We start from the raw sequence: 19,277 nt of genomic DNA on the forward strand, positions 1-19,277 counted from the left end.
AAACACACAACGAAGTAGTGCATGACTCCATGATAAAACATGCAACAAAGTAGTGCATGACTCCATGATAAAACACACAACGAAGTAGTGCATGACTCCATGATAAAACACACAACGAAGTAGTGCATGACTCCATGATAAAACACACAACGAAGTAGTGCATGACTCCATGATAAAACACACAACGAAGTAGTGCATGACTCCATGATAAAACACACAACAAAGTAGTGCATGACTCCATGATAAAACACACCACAACCAAGTAGTGCATCAATCCATGATAAAACACACACAACAAAGTAGTGCATGACTCCATGATAAAACACACAACAACGAAGTAGTGCATGACTCCATGATAAAACACACAACAATGTAGTGCATGACTCCATGATAAAACACACAACAAAGTAGTGCATGACTCCATGATAAAACACACAACGAAGTATTGCATGACTCCATGATAAAACACACAACGAAGTATTGCATGACTCCATGATAAAACACACCACAACCAAGTAGTGCATGACTCCATGATAAAACACACAACAACGAAGTAGTGCATGACTCCATGATAAAACACACAACGAAGTATTGCATGACTCCATGATAAAACACACAACGAAGTAGTGCATGACTCCATGATAAAAACACACAACAAAGTAGTGCATGACTCCATGATAAAAACACACAACAAAGTAGTGCATGACTCCATGATAAAACACACAACGAAGTAGTGCATGACTCCATGATAAAACACACAACGAAGTAGTGCATCAATCCATGATAAAACACACAACGAAGTAGTGCATGACTCTATGATAAAACACACAACGAAGTAGTGCATGACTCCATGATAAAACACACAACCAAGTATTGCATGACTCCATGATAAAACACACAACGAAGTAGTGCATGACTCCATGATAAAACACACAACAAAGTAGTGCATGACTCCATGATAAAACACACAACGAAGTAGTGCATGACTCCATGATAAAACACACACAACAAAGTAGTGCATCAATCCATGATAAAACACAAACAACAAAGTAGTGCATCAATCCATGATAAAACACAAACAAAGTAGTGCATCAATCCATGATAAAACACAAACAAAGTAGTGCATCAATCCATGATAAAACACAAACAAAGTAGTGCATCAATCCATGATAAAACACAAACAAAGTAGTGCATGACTCCATGATAAAACACACAACAACCAAGTAGTGCATCAATCCATGATAAAACACAAACAAAGTAGTGCATCAATCCATGATAAAACACACACAACGAAGTAGTGCATCAATCCATGATAAAACACAAACAAAGTAGTGCATCAATCCATGATAAAACACAAACAAAGTAGTGCATGACTCCATGATAAAACACACAACAAAGTAGTGCATCAATCCATGATAAAACACAAACAAAGTAGTGCATGACTCCATGATAAAACACACAACAAAGTAGTGCATGACTCCATGATAAAACACACAACGAAGTAGTGCATGACTCCATGATAAAACACACCACAACCAAGTAGTGCATCAATCCATGATAAAACACACACAACAAAGTAGTGCATGACTCCATGATAAAACACACAACAAAGTAGTGCATGACTCCATGATAAAACACACCACAACCAAGTAGTGCATCAATCCATGATAAAACACACACAACAAAGTAGTGCATGACTCCATGATAAAACACACAACAACGAAGTAGTGCATGACTCCATGATAAAACACACAACAATGTAGTGCATGACTCCATGATAAAACACACAACAAAGTAGTGCATGACTCCATGATAAAACACACAACGAAGTATTGCATGACTCCATGATAAAACACACAACGAAGTATTGCATGACTCCATGATAAAACACACCACAACCAAGTAGTGCATGACTCCATGATAAAACACACAACAACGAAGTAGTGCATGACTCCATGATAAAACACACAACGAAGTAGTGCATGACTCCATGATAAAACACACAACGAAGTAGTGCATGACTCCATGATAAAACACACAACAAAGTAGTGCATGACTCCATGATAAAACACACAACAAAGTAGTGCATGACTCCATGATAAAACACACAACGAAGTAGTGCATGACTCCATGATAAAACACACAACAACGAAGTAGTGCATGACTCCATGATAAAACACACAACAAAGTAGTGCATGACTCCATGATAAAACACACAACAACAAAGTAGTGCATGACTCAATGATAAAACACACAACAACAAAGTATTGCATGACTCAATGATAAAACACACAACAAAGTAGTGCATGACTCCATGATAAAACACACAACAAAGTAGTGCATGACTCCATGATAAAACACACAACAAAGTAGTGCATGACTCCATGATAAAACACACAACAAAGTAGTGCATGACTCCATGATAAAACACACAACAAAGTAGTGCATGACTCCATGATAAAACACACAACGAAGTAGTGCATGACTCCATGATAAAACACACAACGAAGTAGTGAATGACTCCATGATAAAACACACAACAAAGTAGTGAATCAATCCATGATAAAACACACAACGAAGTAGTGAATCAATCCATGATAAAACACACAACGAAGTAGTGAATGACTCCATGATAAAACACACAACAAAGTAGTGAATCAATCCATGATAAAACACACAACGAAGTAGTGCATGACTCCATGATAAAACACACAACAGAGTAGTGCATGACTCCATGATAAAACACACAACAGAGTAGTGCATGACTCCATGATAAAACACACAACAAAGTAGTGCATGACTCCATGATAAAACACACAACAACAAAGTAGTGCATGACTCCATGATAAAACACACAACGAAGTAGTGCATGACTCCATGATAAAACACACAACAACGAAGTAGTGAATCAATCCATGATAAAACACACAACAAAGTAGTGAATCAATCCATGATAAAACACACAACGAAGTATTGCATGACTCCATGATAAAACACACAACGAAGTATTGCATGACTCCATGATAAAACACACAACAAAGTATTGCATGACTCCATGATAAAACACACAACGAAGTATTGCATGACTCCATGATAAAACACACAACAAAGTATTGCATGACTCCATGATAAAACACACAACAAAGTATTGCATGACTCCATGATAAAACACACAACAAAGTATTGCATGACTCCATGATAAAACACACAACAAAGTATTGCATGACTCAATGATAAAACACACAACAAAGTAGTGCATGACTCCATGATAAAACACACAACGAAGTAGTGCATGACTCAATGATAAAACACACAACAACAAAGTAGTGCATGACTCAATGATAAAACACACAACAACAAAGTAGTGCATGACTCCATGATAAAACACACCACAACGAAGTAGTGAATCAATCCATGATAAAACACACAACAAAGTAGTGAATCAATCCATGATAAAACACACAACGAAGTATTGCATGACTCCATGATAAAACACACAACGAAGTATTGCATGACTCCATGATAAAACACACAACGAAGTATTGCATGACTCCATGATAAAACACACAACAAAGTATTGCATGACTCCATGATAAAACACACAACGAAGTATTGCATGACTCCATGATAAAACACACAACAAAGTATTGCATGACTCCATGATAAAACACACAACAAAGTATTGCATGACTCCATGATAAAACACACAACAAAGTAGTGCATGACTCAATGATAAAACACACAACAAAGTAGTGCATGACTCAATGATAAAACACACAACAAAGTAGTGCATGACTCCATGATAAAACACACAACGAAGTAGTGCATGACTCCATGATAAAACACACAACAAAGTAGTGAATGACTCCATGATAAAACACACAACAAAGTAGTGCATGACTCCATGATAAAACACACAACAAAGTAGTGCATGACTCAATGATAAAACACACAACAAAGTAGTGCATGACTCCATGATAAAACACACAACGAAGTAGTGCATGACTCCATGATAAAACACACAACGAAGTAGTGAATGACTCCATGATAAAACACACAACAAAGTAGTGAATCAATCCATGATAAAACACACAACGAAGTAGTGAATCAATCCATGATAAAACACACAACGAAGTAGTGAATCAATCCATGATAAAACACACAACGAAGTAGTCCATAACTCCATGATAAAACACACAACAACAAAGTTGTGCATCAATCCATGATAAAACACACAACAACAAAGTTGTGCATCAATCCATGATAAAGCACACAACAACAAAGTTGTGCATCAATCCATGATAAAGCACACAACAACAAAGTTGTGCATCAATCCATGATAAAACACACCACAACAAAGTTGTGCATCAATCCATGATAAAGCACACAGCGTTAGAACACACAGAGCTGTACAACAAGGTTTCCCTCTGGCCGACAGCGACGCCATAAGTCACGTCGCTGCTCCGCTCGCCTCGGAGAAGTCTGCAAGTGATCAGCGGCACTAAAACACTGATCTCTGGGCTAACCCCATGTGACTTGACGCTTGGCAGACACCCGCGCCACAGAGCTATTAAACCACGCCATTGTACACGAGCCCTGGGCCGCCCGCCGCCCATCGAATGGCAACGTTGCTGTAATTAGGGGTTCCATCCCTTTAATGAAAGGCCCAGTTGATCAACGGTCGTCGTACGACCTTTAGAAAGCACGCGGGGTGGAGTGGAGGCTTCGCTCTGTGGCGTCAATAATATAGCCAAATAAACGTAAAGCTACCAAAGTGTGAAGTTGAACTTTTCGTTTTTTTTTGGGGGGGGGGGGGGGGGGGGGGACGAACACACTGAACACATTTACGGTGATGTATTTATGGATTGTTGCTTTCAGAGCCCCGGGATAATGTCTGGCAGCCGGAGGAGCGTCTCCAGATGAAACCAGGAGCCAATGAGCATCAGGGGGGTGACGTAACTCCCCAAACATCCACCGCCAATTATCTACCATAGGTGGGTCAGCAGCACCAGAACTATAGGTGGGTCGGCACAGAGACATCAGAACTATAGGTGGGTCGGCACAGAGACATCAGAACTATAGGTGGGTCAGCACAGAGACATCAGAACTATAGGTGGGTCGGCACAGAGACATCAGAACTATAGGTGGGTCGGCACAGATACATCAGAACTATAGGTGGGTCAGCACAGAGACACCAGAACTATAGGTGGGTCGGCACAGAGACATCAGAACTATAGGTGGGTCACCAGAGACACCAGAACTATAGGTGGGTCAGCACAGAGACACCAGAACTATAGGTGGGTCAGCACAGAGACATCAGAACTATAGGTGGGTCGGCACAGAGACATCAGAACTATAGGTGGGTCAGCAGTATCAGAACTATAGGTGGGTCAGCAGTATCAGAACTATAGGTGGGTCAGCACAGAGACATCAGAACTATAGGTGGGTCAGCACAGAGACATCAGAACTATAGGTGGGTCACCAGAGACACCAGAACTATAGGTGGGTCACCAGAGACATCAGAACTATAGGTGGGTCAGCAGTATCAGAACTATAGGTGGGTCAGCAGTATCAGAACTATAGGTGGGTCACCAGAGACATCAGAACTATAGGTGGGTCACCAGAGACACCAGAACTATAGGTGGGTCAGCACAGAGACATCAGAACTATAGGTGGGTCACCAGAGACACCAGAACTATAGGTGGGTCACCAGAGACATCAGAACTATAGGTGGGTCAGCAGTATCAGAACTATAGGTGGGTCAGCAGTATCAGAACTATAGGTGGGTCACCAGAGACATCAGAACTATAGGTGGGTCAGCAGTATCAGAACTATAGGTGGGTCAGCAGTATCAGAACTATAGGTGGGTCAGCACAGAGACATCAGAACTATAGGTGGGTCAGCACAGAGACATCAGAACTATAGGTGGGTCACCAGAGACACCAGAACTATAGGTGGGTCACCAGAGACACCAGAACTATAGGTGGGTCAGCACAGAGACATCAGAACTATAGGTGGGTCACCAGAGACACCAGAACTATAGGTGGGTCAGCACAGAGACATCAGAACTATAGGTGGGTCACCAGAGACATCAGAACTATAGGTGGGTCAGCACAGATACATCAGAACTATAGGTGGGTCAGCACAGAGACATCAGAACTATAGGTGGGTCAGCACAGAGACATCAGAACTATAGGTGGGTCGGCACAGAGACATCAGAACTATAGGTGGGTCGGCACAGAGACATCAGAACTATAGGTGGGTCAGCACAGAGACATCAGAACTATAGGTGGGTCACCAGAGACATCAGAACTATAGGTGGGTCACCAGAGACATCAGAACTATAGGTGGGTCACCAGAGACATCAGAACTATAGGTGGGTCGGCACAGAGACATCAGAACTATAGGTGGGTCACCAGAGACATCAGAACTATAGGTGGGTCACCAGAGACATCAGCACTATAGGTGGGTCACCAGAGACATCAGAACTATAGGTGGGTCACCAGAGACATCAGAACTATAGGTGGGTCACCAGAGACATCAGAACTATAGGTGGGTCACCAGAGGCATCAGAACTATAGGTGGGTCACCAGAGGCATCAGAACTATAGGTGGGTCAGCAGTATCAGAACTATAGGTGGGTCAGCACAGAGACATCAGAACTATAGGTGGGTCACCAGAGACATCAGAACTATAGGTGGGTCAGCAGTATCAGAACTATAGGTGGGTCAGCACCAGAGACATCAGAACTATAGGTGGGTCAGCAGTATCAGAACTATAGGTGGGTCAGCAGTATCAGAACTATAGGTGGGTCACCAGACATCAGAACTATAGGTGGGTCAGCAGTATCAGAACTATAGGTGGGTCAGCAGTATCAGAACTATAGGTGGATAGTGCTGTCTATCCACCTCCCCCGCCTACGAGAGCTACTAGGCGGAGGAGAGACCGCAAGCAGAGACGGGGAAGGAGAGGGGGGGTAAACCTCAAAGCAAAGCGGAGAGCGAAGCTCTACCCCGAACGGCTTCCACTACCTAGCCTCTTCCTCGCTAACGTGCGGTCTCTGGAGCCAAAAATGGATATACTACAGCTGTGGATAAACACTTGTAAATGGTTTGGGGACTGCAACGTTATGATCATGACTGAAACGTGGTTAGGGGACCACATTATTGACAACGTTGTCGACTTACCAGGACGCTGTCTTTTCAGGGCAGATAGAATTGTTGACGGCAGTGATTCCAACTATAAGACCAAAGGGGGCGGTCTGTGTATTTACATAAACACCGCTTGGTGCATGGACAATGCCCAAATCGGGAGCCACTGCTCTGCAAACATTGAATATCTCATGGTCAAATGTAGACCTTTCTATTTGCCTAGAGAATTTTCAGTTATCATCATAATTGCAGCTTATATCCCACCTGACGCAAATGCTAAAGAAGCAATGAAAGTTATGTATGCTGCAATTAGCAAAGTACAGAACACTTTCCCAGAGGCAGTTTTTATTACTGGAGGTGACATGTGTCCTGCCCCACTAGAGGGGATAACATATTGGACCATGTCTATACCAACATTGCAGGTGCATATAAGGCCACCCCCAAGCCAAATGTGGGCTCATCTGATCACATTTCTCTTTTTCTCACCCCCAAATACACCCCCCTCATAAAACGTGTAAAACCCACAGTTAAAATGGTCAAAGTGTGGTCAGAGGAGGCAGATTCCATCCTCCAGTCCAAATTCCATCACACGGATTGGAACATATTTGCCACCCATGCCACCCAGGACTCCCATACTAACATCAATGCCTATACCTCTGCTGTAGTGGATTACATCAACACAAATATAAACAGTGTTACCACCCTCAAACGGATTACAACTTTCCCAAATCAGAAGCCGTGGATGAACCGAGAAACCCGTCTACTGTTAAAGGCACGTGACTCTGCTTTTGCATCTGGCGACGCAGAGGCCTATAGCACAGCCAGGGCTAATCTCAAACGGGGCATCAAGAGGGCCAAGCATGACCACAAGCTGAGGATCGAGGAGCACTTTGCTAACAACTCTGACTCCCGGCGCATGTGGCAAGGTATTCAGGCTATTACCAACTATAAATCCACTAAAGCCTCACCCCTGTCTAGTGACACCTCCCTCCCTGACGAGCTAAACATGTTCTATGCTCGTTTTGATAGGGAGAACATGGAGACAGCCACCAAAGCTGTCCTCCCTGCAAACCACCAGCCCCTCATACTCACCACTACTGACGTGCAGGCGGTACTGTGCAGGACAAATGCACGGAAGGCTGCTGGGCCTGACGGAATCCCTGGACGGGTCCTCCGGGCTTGTGCCGTACAGCTAGCTGGGGTTCTGACTGACATCTTCAACCTGTCCCTGGCCCAAGCGGTTGTTCCTATGTGCTTTAAAACCACCACCATCATACCGGTACCGAAGCACCCCTCTGCTGTAAGGCTAAATGACTTCCGCCCTGTCGCACTCACCTCCATCATAATGAAGTGCTTCGAGAAGCTGGTCCTGGCTCATGTGAAATCCACCATCTCACAAACCCTAGACCAGTTCCAGTTTGCCTTTCGGGAAAACAGGAGCACAGAGGATGCCATTGCTACAGCCCTACACTTCACCATCTCTCACCTGGATACTGACAACACCTGTGTGAGAATGCTATTCATAGACTTCAGCTCAGCATTCAATACAATCATCCCCTCCAAACTGATTAAAAAACTGGCCTACCTTGACATTGACCCCCTGCTCTGTAACTGGATACTGGACTTCCTTTTGAACAGACCCCAGCAGGTCAGGATAGGTAACCTCACCTCCTCAACCATCACCCTGAATACTGGTCTCCCGCAGGGTTGTGTCCTGAGCCCCCTCCTATACTCCCTCTTCACCTTCGACTGCACACCTGCACATGGCTCAAACCATGTCATCAAGTTCGCAGACGACACTACTGTGATTGGCCTCATCAAGAACAACGATGAACGTGCCTACATAGAGGAGGTACAACACCAGGTGAGTTGGTGCGCAGAAAACAACCTCGCCCTCAACACTTCCAAGACAAAGGAGCTGGTTGTGGACTTCAGACGGAGCAGAGGGGGGCAGCACGCTCCAATCCTCATCGATGGTGTGGAGGTGGAGCGTGTTAGCAGCTTCAAGTTCCTGGGGGTCCACATATCGGAAGACCTCTCCTGGAAACAAAACACTTCCTCCCGGATAAAGAAGGCCCACCAGCGTCTCTTTTTCTTGAGGAGATTGAGGAAAGCTAAGCTTTCCCACCAGACTCTGGAGAACTTCTACCGCTGTACCATCGAGGGTTACACTCACCTACTGCATTACAGCTTGGTACGGCAACTGTACTGTTGCGGAAAAGAAAACACTGCAGAGGGTGGTGAAAACCGCGCAGCGTATCATGGGCACTTCAATGCCAACAATAGAGTCCATCTATAAGCAGCGCTGCCGGTCTAAGGCCCTTAGTATCATAAAGGATGCCTCCCACCCCAACAACAGACTGTTCCACCCCTCCCATTCACAGAGGCGAAAGGGCTACAGATGCCTCAAGACCTCAACCACCAGATCCAGAAACAGCTTCTTCCCCTCAGTCATCATTCTCCTGAACTCTTTAAGCAAACGATAGTCTGTCCCCCCCCCCCCCAGGTCAACATATGAACTCCTGACTGTACATAAACTGTTTTTTTCCTACTGTTTTTACTCTTGCCAATACTAACAACTATTGCAGTACTATATGACCATTTCTTTGTATTGCATTGGATTGATGCCAACAGATTAATTTCGTTGTACACTTGTGTCCAATGACAAATAAAATCCATCCTATAGGTGGGTCAGCAGTATCAGAACTATAGGTGGGTCAGCAGTATCAGAACTATAGGTGGGTCAGCAGCACAGTGTAGAACTCAACCAGTGTCGATTCCTTCGACTAAAACCCAAGACGAAAAATGTTCGTCGACTATAACCTTTTTTCACTGACAAACTGAATGGAAACTAAATGAAAACAAAGCTATGATGACTAAAATATACTGACAATTTCGTCAACATATAAAAACTAGACTGAAATGTTAGGAAGGGACTAGTGGACAAGAGACGGCATCAAGGCCCGCCAAAATACATTTTAATCGACTAAATCAGCCGTAGATTTAGTCGACTGAAATCTTATGATATTTAGTCGACTAAAACTAGACTAACACAAAGACATTCCTGGTGACTAAAACTATTCAAGAGACTATGACTAAAACTGAAATCAAAATTTGCTGCCAAAAACAACACTGGAGTGTAGAACTCAAGCGCATTTAGTAAGAAAGAGAAACACAGCGAAAGGCCTCAAAATATATAAATACTAGTATGCTACTAATATTATATCATTGTTTTCTTTGCATGATCATAAACAAATAGCCAATCTACGTCATGCTCACGCGGCAGGTCTGGAGCGTGGAGATTCAGATGTAGATTGTGCAATTTCATGTTAGATCCGCTATGTTTCGTAACATTTACAACATGTGATGCCAGGGTTTGGGTTATCTAGTTGACCCCTTTTGGTGTTTCAAGCATGATGTCATGCTTTAGCTATTGAAAAATAGCAGATCTACAAGCTCATAGCGCGCCACCGAGTGGCGCGCTATGAGCTTGTAGGTCTGCTATTTTTGAAAAGTCGTGAAAATGTGGTGCAAATCTTTGAATATATATTTCAGAGCGAACATTTTTTACTAAAATATTGGCTTCTGGGGGGGGGGGGGAACTACATGTCCCTGGAACTACATGTTTTCAAATGGGGGTCCGTGGCCCAATAGAGATAATTCAGGGGGTCCTTGACATGAAAAAGGTTGAGCACCACTGACATAGAAACATGGGGGTTTTCTGAAAATGTAGGATTTTGAAGCCATCAACCTCAGTCCAAAATGGGTTAACCAGTTGGAAGTTAAGAAGCCAAAGGCCATTAAAGAAAATGAAGACAGTAATTCACTTTGTTTTGTAATAAATAATGTAATGTAAATTAAATACACTAGTAGTGGCTCAAACATGTTGCCCATAAATATTTCATGAAATGCCCCTGATGGAGTTTAGACGTCGTTATTGGAGTTCTGCTGCCACCTAGAGGACGACGATCACCACTGCTAGAAGAGCTCAGCTCACCATGGTTTGGTATAGAACCCTGTTCTATTTTCTGGGTTTTTTTTCCTGTTTTTTTTGTAGCAATTAACCAGGTTTTAAATTGTCACTTCACTGTCATGTGGTGAAAAACGAGTGAAAATGTTATGCCGAACAAGGGAAACCCCTTTTGTTGTTTTAACTAAGCATTATGTTATACTTTAGCTATTGAAAAAATAGCAGATCTACGAGCTTGTAGGTCTGCTATTTTTGAAAAATCGTAAAAATGCGGCACAAATCTTTGAATATAATATTCTTTCAGAAGACTTATTTTTTATTTCGACATCAGGCCTAAATCAAAGTACAGGTTTGACTTCTTTAGGCAAAATGTGTAGTTTATCTTTAAACCTCTTTGCCTTTTTTTTACTATTTTGCTAAAACATTTTTTAATACTGGTAGTTAAAATGGCCAGTATACAAGCTTGACACAATGGCTGCGGTTACATGAGGGCTTTTTCATTCAGAATGAAAACTTCAGAATTAATTAATTCAGAAGTAATGTTTTTTGCTGCGTGTTTACATGGGAAATGTCATTCCGAATGAGTGTTTACGGACAATACTTTTAAATCGGATATGTTTACGTCCAGTGGTGGAAAGTACATTTACTTTAGTACTAAAGTACAATTTTGATTTTTTTTTGGTATTTCTACTTTACTTTCCAATTTTTTTTACTTTTACTACACTACATTTCAGTAAAACAAAATAATAATAATAAAAAAACACTTTTATGCCGTATTACTTTATATTTGATGTGTCCTGTAGCCTATGAGAGGTTTCTCTCAGAGATGTGAAATTAAACTAATTTCTTAATATAATTAATCGCAAAACAAGAGCATAATATAGGCATACCAATTACATGGAAACAAGCATGCACAGAAAGACCAGAATGAACTTCAATCCGAATGAGTGTTTACATGAGTCCACAATGGTTTCAATAGGATTTAAAAATGGAATAAACCGGTCACTTACATCAGATCTAAGTTTAAATCAGATTGACCATTTTCATTCCGATTTAAGTTTTTGTAGGTGTTTACATGAGAACCTTTAATAGGATTTAACTTTTATTCTGAATGAAAAGGGGATTTAACTGTCCATGTAAACGTAGCCATTGTGAGCTTGTAGACTGTCCATTTTAACTAGCGGTATCTGCCTAACGGAACACATGTCCCACCAGGTCTGGTGACGTGAGTTTAGCAGTGAGTGAGTGGCAACACGGTGGTGTCTCAACCTTTGGTCTTCTAGCTCTGGACCTCTGCCTAATCTACTTGAAACACACTTGAAAACAGAACAGTCCTGTTTCCTGTTTGTTCTCTGTCTATGTACGGTAATTGTATGTACAAAAATAGAAAAAGAAGCATAACATAATGTATTGCATTTTCCCCTGTCCATACCCCCCTCTTCTATGCGTAATAAAAACTTTAAATCGCGAAACACACTTGAAAACTATGTGTCAAAGTAGATTGAAAAAAATATGACGTCGATAAGGGGTTTAGCGGTGACGAACATGGAGCCCATGGTCTGCTAGAACATACATGCTAGAACATACATGGTCTGCTAGAACAACTATCCCACGCTCTCTGAATGCTAGTGTTGTAGCCGAATATTATTATTATTATATAATAGTAGCTGTATATTGTTGCAATTCTAGCAGAGGCCCAGAGCTAGAAGACACCACCGTGTTGCCTCTCAGTCTCACTCACTGCTAAACTCACGTCACCAAACCTTCCACCTCGGACTAGCCTGGTCTGAGTTACAGATGTACTAAATGGCTGTTTGATCTGGTCTAGACCGGATGGTGAGATTAATAAAAAAAAAAATCTTATTCCGTTTTACTCTGGCCAGTCGCTACGAGTTGGAATAAAATATGGACATTATACCAAACAAACTATTCAAGGAAGTACTTCGTGTCGGATTCATACAGTACCCCGCTTCAAGGCTTTCATTGGGTAGGCCCTAAAATTACGATGCTCTTGATCACGGGGGAACTTTGAGTAATACTGATGCTACTCTACGGCTCCGAGACGTGGACACTTTCAAAGAAACTAGAGAAACGGTTGGATGGCTCCCGACCGGACCGTGAACACGAAAATGGTAGGAGGCCCCGAGGCCACTCTACTCACCGCTGTTGCCTGGAGGCTGTGCTAATAGGTAGGAGGCCACTCTACTCACCGCTGTTGCCTGGAGGCTGCAGGCTGTGCTTGGTGACGGCGCACCAGCCCACGGGGAACACGTCCCTGGAGTCGTACTTGCACCAGTAGTCGAAGGCTCCCCTCCAGCCGTCGAACATGACGAACACCTCGTCGCCCTTCACCTCGCCCACCGTGGCGGGGCAGATCAGGTACGGGTTCTTCTTGTCCACCGCCTCCAGCTTCAGGCCCGTCTTGAAGTGGTTCTGAGACGGCCGAGGAGGCTCCTGGAGAAATATCATCATCATCGTCATTACGATAGGATTTAGGCCTGACGTCGAAATTAAAAGAAATAAATGTTTTCTAAATTCTGACAGTTTTCTGAAATACCTCATGTTTCTGTATCAGTGGTGCTCAATATTTCATGTCAAGGACCCCTAAAACCTAGCCTGGGCACCATTTAATTTAGGGTATATGATCCTGTCGGGAGCGGATGATATCGTTACGTCATGTTTTGTATTGTTTAGTATTGTTTTGTAGTCGACAGGCAGGAACAACAGGCGTCAACTTCCTTTTCCCTCAAACCGATTTTTCTCAATAAAAGCTACAGGCTACGAGAGCTTTTATTGAGAAAAATCGGTTCCCGACAGGATCATACAGACTTTTGAAACAGAGACCAGGCTTTCCTCCGAGGTGGTGGAAAGCCTGGTGAGGCGAGGTTACTAAAAACTATATGTATTTTCTGAAAATATGCTGTTCCAGGAACCCCCGCAGAATAGAATAGATTTGAGTTAAAAACGCTCACTCTGAAAGAATATATATATTCAAAGATTTGCACCACATTTTCACGATTTTTCCAAAATAGCAGACCTACAGGTTCATGAGCTTGTAGATCTGCTATTTTTCAATAGAATGCGTTGCATATTTTTGCAACTTCGCCCTAGTCATCATACTAGTCAGCGTCACACAAAAAGTATCCAAAATAGCAGATCTACAACCTTGAAAGCTTTGCTATTTCTTTATGTGGATCCTGAATATTTAACAGTTCTGGACATACAGTGCCGCGCTATGAGCTTGTAGATCTGCTATATGCAGTTTCCACACCCGACAGAGACAATAAACAATATATTTTGCAATTTATCAAATAATAATAAACATAAAAAACAATTTTGATCGACTATAATTTACTAAATTACGTTAGTCTGATTAACTCCTTAAGCTCTGGCACAACGGTGTTGCACAAATAAAACAAGCTTGTAGATCTGTTATTTTAGATATCATTTGAAAGAAGAAAAAGTAAGGTAAATTAATAGTGTTCCGCCTTCATTAAATTAATTAGCGATAATTTGAGCTTTAGAATGGTGTCGGCGGCCAATTACATATATTTTTGGGGGTCCTCGACATGAAAATGTTTGAGAACGACTGACATAGAAACATAGGGTTTTGTGAAAACTGTCAGGATTTAGAAGGTATTTGTATAGAATCTTGTGTCAGGTCTAAATGAGCTAATACAATTCATCATCACCCATTATAACATTAAATAATCGTTTTAGTTCAGGACAAGGAGGTATTTTAATGAACGCGTACCTTTTTAAAGGCCGCGGCCGGGGCCATCTCTGCCCCGTTCAGCGTTCTGAGGAGGAACATGGGCCACGAGGACGCGTTCATACGGAACCCTGAGAGAGAGACAATAAAACATTAGGAACATGGGCCACGAGGACACGTTCAGACAGACAGAGACAATAAAACATTAGGAACATGGGCCACGAGGACACGTTCAGACAGAGAGAGACAATAAAACATTATGAACATGGGCCATGAGGACACGTTCAGACAGAGAGACAATAAAACATTAGGAACATGGGCCATGAGGACACGTTCAGACAGAGAGACAATAAAACATTAGGAACATGGGCCACGAGGACACGTCCAGACAGAGAGAGACAATAAAACATTAGGAACATGGGCCATGAGGACACGTTCAGACAGAGAGACAATAAAACATTAGGAACATGGGCCACGAGGACACGTTCAGACAGAGAGACAATAAAACATTAGGAACATGGGCCACGAGGACACGTTCAGACAGAGAGACAATAAAACATTAGGAACATGGGCCACGAGGACACGTTCAGACAGACAGAGAGACAATAAAACATTAGGAACATGGGCCACGAGGACACGTTCAGACAGACAGAGAGACAATAAAACATTAGGAACATGGGCCACGAGGACACGTTCAGACAGAGAGAGACAATAAAACATTAGGAACATGGGCCACGAGGACACGTTCAGACAGAGACAATAAAACATTAGGAACATGGGCCACGAGGACACGTTCAGACAGAGAGAGACAATAAAACATTAGGAACATGGGCCACGAGGACACGTTCAGACAGAGAGAGACAATAAAACATTAGGAACATGGGCCACGAGGACACGTTCAGACAGAGAGACAATAAAACATTAGGAACATGGGCCACGAGGACACGTTCAGACAGAGAGACAATAAAACATTAGGAACATGGGCCATGAGGACACGTTCAGACAGAGAGACAATAAAACATTAGGAACATGGGCCACGAGGACACGTTCAGACAGAGAGAGACAATAAAACATTAGGAACATGGGCCACGAGGACACGTTCAGACAGACAGAGACAATAAAACATTAGGAACATGGGCCACGAGGACACGTTCAGACAGAGAGAGACAATAAAACATTAGGAACATGGGCCACGAGGACACGTTCAGACAGAGAGAGAATAAAACATTAGGAACATGGGCCACGAGGACACGTTCAGACAGAGAGACAATAAAACATTAGGAACATGGGCCACGAGGACACGTTCAGACAGAGAGACAATAAAACATTAGGAACATGGGCCACGAGGACACGTTCAGACAGAGAGACAATAAAACATTAGGAACATGGGCCACGAGGACACGTTCAGACAGAGAGACAATAAAACATTAGGAACATGGGCCACGAGGACACGTTCAGACAGAGAGACAATAAAACATTAGGAACATGGGCCACGAGGACACGTTCAGACAGAGAGACAATAAAACATTAGGAACATGGGCCACGAGGACACGTTCAGACAGAGAGACAATAAAACATTAGGAACATGGGCCACGAGGACACGTTCAGACAGAGAGACAATAAAACATTAGGAACATGGGCCACGAGGACACGTTCAGACAGAGAGACAATAAAACATTAGGAACATGGGCCACGAGGACACGTTCAGACAGAGAGACAATAAAACATTAGGAACATGGGCCACGAGGACACGTTCAGACAGAGAGACAATAAAACATTAGGAACATGGGCCACGAAGACACGTTCAGACAGAGAGACAATAAAACATTAGGAACATGGGCCACGAGGACACGTTCAGACAGAGAGACAATAAAACATTAGGAACATGGGCCATGAGGACACGTTCAGACAGAGACAATAAAACATTAGGAACATGGGCCATGAGGACACGTTCAGACAGAGAGACAATAAAACATTAGGAACATGGGCCACGAGGACACGTTCAGACAGAGAGACAATAAAACATTAGGAACATGGGCCACGAGGACACGTTCAGACAGAGAGACAATAAAACATTAGGAACATGGGCCACGAGGACACGTTCAGACAGAGAGACAATAAAACATTAGGAACATGGGCCACGAGGACACGTTCAGACAGAGAGACAATAAAACATTAGGAACATGGGCCACGAGGACACGTTCAGACAGAGAGACAATAAAACATTAGGAACATGGGCCACGAGGACACGTTCAGACAGAGAGACAATAAAACATTAGGAACATGGGCCACGAGGACACGTTCAGACAGAGAGACAATAAAACATTAGGAACATGGGCCATGAGGACACGTTCAGACAGAGACAATAAAACATTAGGAACATGGGCCACGAGGACACGTTCAGACAGAGAGACAATAAAACATTAGGAACATGGGCCATGAGGACACGTTCAGACAGAGACAATAAAACATTAGGAACATGGGCCATGAGGACACGTTCAGACAGAGAGAGACAATAAAACATTAGGAACATGGGCCACGAGGACACGTTCAGACAGAGAGACAATAAAACATTAGGAACATGGGCCATGAGGACACGTTCAGACAGAGAGAGACAATAAAACATTAGGAACATGGGCCACGAGGACACGTTCAGACAGAGAGAGACAATAAAACATTAGGAACATGGGCCACGAGGACACGTTCAGACAGAGAGACAATAAAACATTAGGAACATGGGCCATGAGGACACGTTCAGACAGAGAGACAATAAAACATTAGGAACATGGGCCACGAGGACACGTTCAGACAGACAGACAATAAAACATTAGGAACATGGGCCATGAGGACACGTTCAGACAGAGAGACAATAAAACATTAGGAACATGGGCCACGAGGAAACGTTCAGACAGAGAGACAATAAAACATTAGGAACATGGGCCATGAGGAAACGTTCAGACAGAGAGACAATAAAACATTAGACACCATTCCACACATAAGTAATACAGGACTGTCATATCCAAAAGAAAATAAAAAGTTACCTGGTCATGTTAGGCAAAACTAAATAAAAAAATAAAAATCTAAAAAAGTGAACATAATAGAGCGTCGCAGTCCCTCCCCCTTTCAGAATGACCAGTGGCCCAGGAAATGAAATGCAATGCATTTCTCCTATCGGATTTTCTTTAAGTATTTATCTAAAGACGGTTACGCCGCGGACAAAGCCAACTCGGATCGTGACAAATCATGACAATGAACACAATGTTTTGGGTGGGCCGATCAAATAATTTACAAGAAGAAAAACAAAACAAATAGTGTCGTCTCCTGCCTTTATTTTCTTCTTTCTAATGATTTGATCGGCCCAAAATATTGTGTTCATTGTCATGATTTGTCACGATCCGAGTTGGCTTTGTCCGCGGCGTAACCGTCTATAAATAAATACTTTAAAGAAATGCCTATGAGGAAAATGAACGGCGATTTATTTTCCGGGTCTCTCGAGGGGGGGCGGGACTGCGACGCTCTATATGACCAAGTATGAAGTAGGATTTTTTTTGGGGAGCGTTCTACCCATTGCTGAATAAAAAAGAAAAAGTCATTAAAATCTTGACATATTAAATATTACCGGTAATAAATATAAAAAACCTGATCGGAGCATCTCTGATTAACCCATTCTGACCGGGCACCCATTTTGGTGTCGGCATCATGTTATGCTTTAGCTATTGAAAAATAGCAGATCTACAAGCTCATATCGCGCCACCGAGTGGCGCGATACGAGCTTGTAGGTCTGCTATTTTTGAAAAATCGAAGAACGACTGACATTTTTAGAATCTGATCTCAGGTCAGAATGGCTTAATCAGACCAGTGTGTGTCCAGTGGAAACCTCGTATGAATCTGATCTCAGGTCAGAATGGGTAAAAATCGACGTGACGCGGCCTTACTCACCGAGCGGCGGCTGCAGCATGTCGCCGTTCTTCTCGCAGGTGCCAATGGGCTGGATGTCGGACGAGTCCACCAGGCGCCAGAAGTCGTTGGTGCTGTCGCTGCCGTCCAGACGCAGCCGGAGCCGGGCGCCCGTCATGCCCATCACCGTGGCGATGCACACCGAGGTGGCGTTGCGCGGGTCGTGGGCCTCCAGCTTCATGCCCACCTTGAAGTCATTGGAGGGCGGAACCCTGGCCTGAACACAGAGAGAGGAAGGTTAGACCCTGGCCTGAACACAGAGAGAGGAAGGTTAGACCCTGGCCTGAACACAGAGAGAGGATTGGTTAGACCCTGGCCTGAACACAGAGAGAGGAAGGTTAGACCCTGGCCCTGAACACAGAGTGTGTCGCACAGAGTGTGACCCTCTGCTGCGCCTCGGGTCAGCCTACGCCCCCAGCCAGTGTAAAATACCCGGTAACCTGAGACCTCTCGTGGCTTATTGGCTTAAGTCCCTGGACAAACAATAG

At 43.2% G+C, this 19,277-nt stretch overlaps 1 protein-coding gene across 1 annotated transcript in view; it reads right to left on the minus strand.

Moving 5' to 3' along the window:
* LOC310860045 (sex comb on midleg-like protein 2) overlaps positions 1-19,277 on the minus strand; it is a gene marked incomplete at its 3' end in the record, with an annotated part of 57,055 nt that overhangs the window by 24,367 nt on the left and 13,411 nt on the right. Inside the window, exons 5-7 of the mRNA XM_083766806.1 lie at positions 18,772-19,006; positions 14,875-14,963; positions 13,331-13,574 (exon numbers count right to left, since the gene is read on the minus strand). Coding sequence (XP_083622932.1) covers positions 13,331-13,574; positions 14,875-14,963; positions 18,772-19,006 — 568 coding nt within the window. The remainder of the gene's footprint in view (positions 1-13,330; positions 13,575-14,874; positions 14,964-18,771; positions 19,007-19,277) is intronic.

This window comes from Protomyctophum parallelum, assembly GCF_964188405.1.
Source record: "Protomyctophum parallelum genome assembly, chromosome: 6".
Lineage (NCBI taxonomy): Eukaryota > Metazoa > Chordata > Actinopteri > Myctophiformes > Myctophidae > Protomyctophum > Protomyctophum parallelum.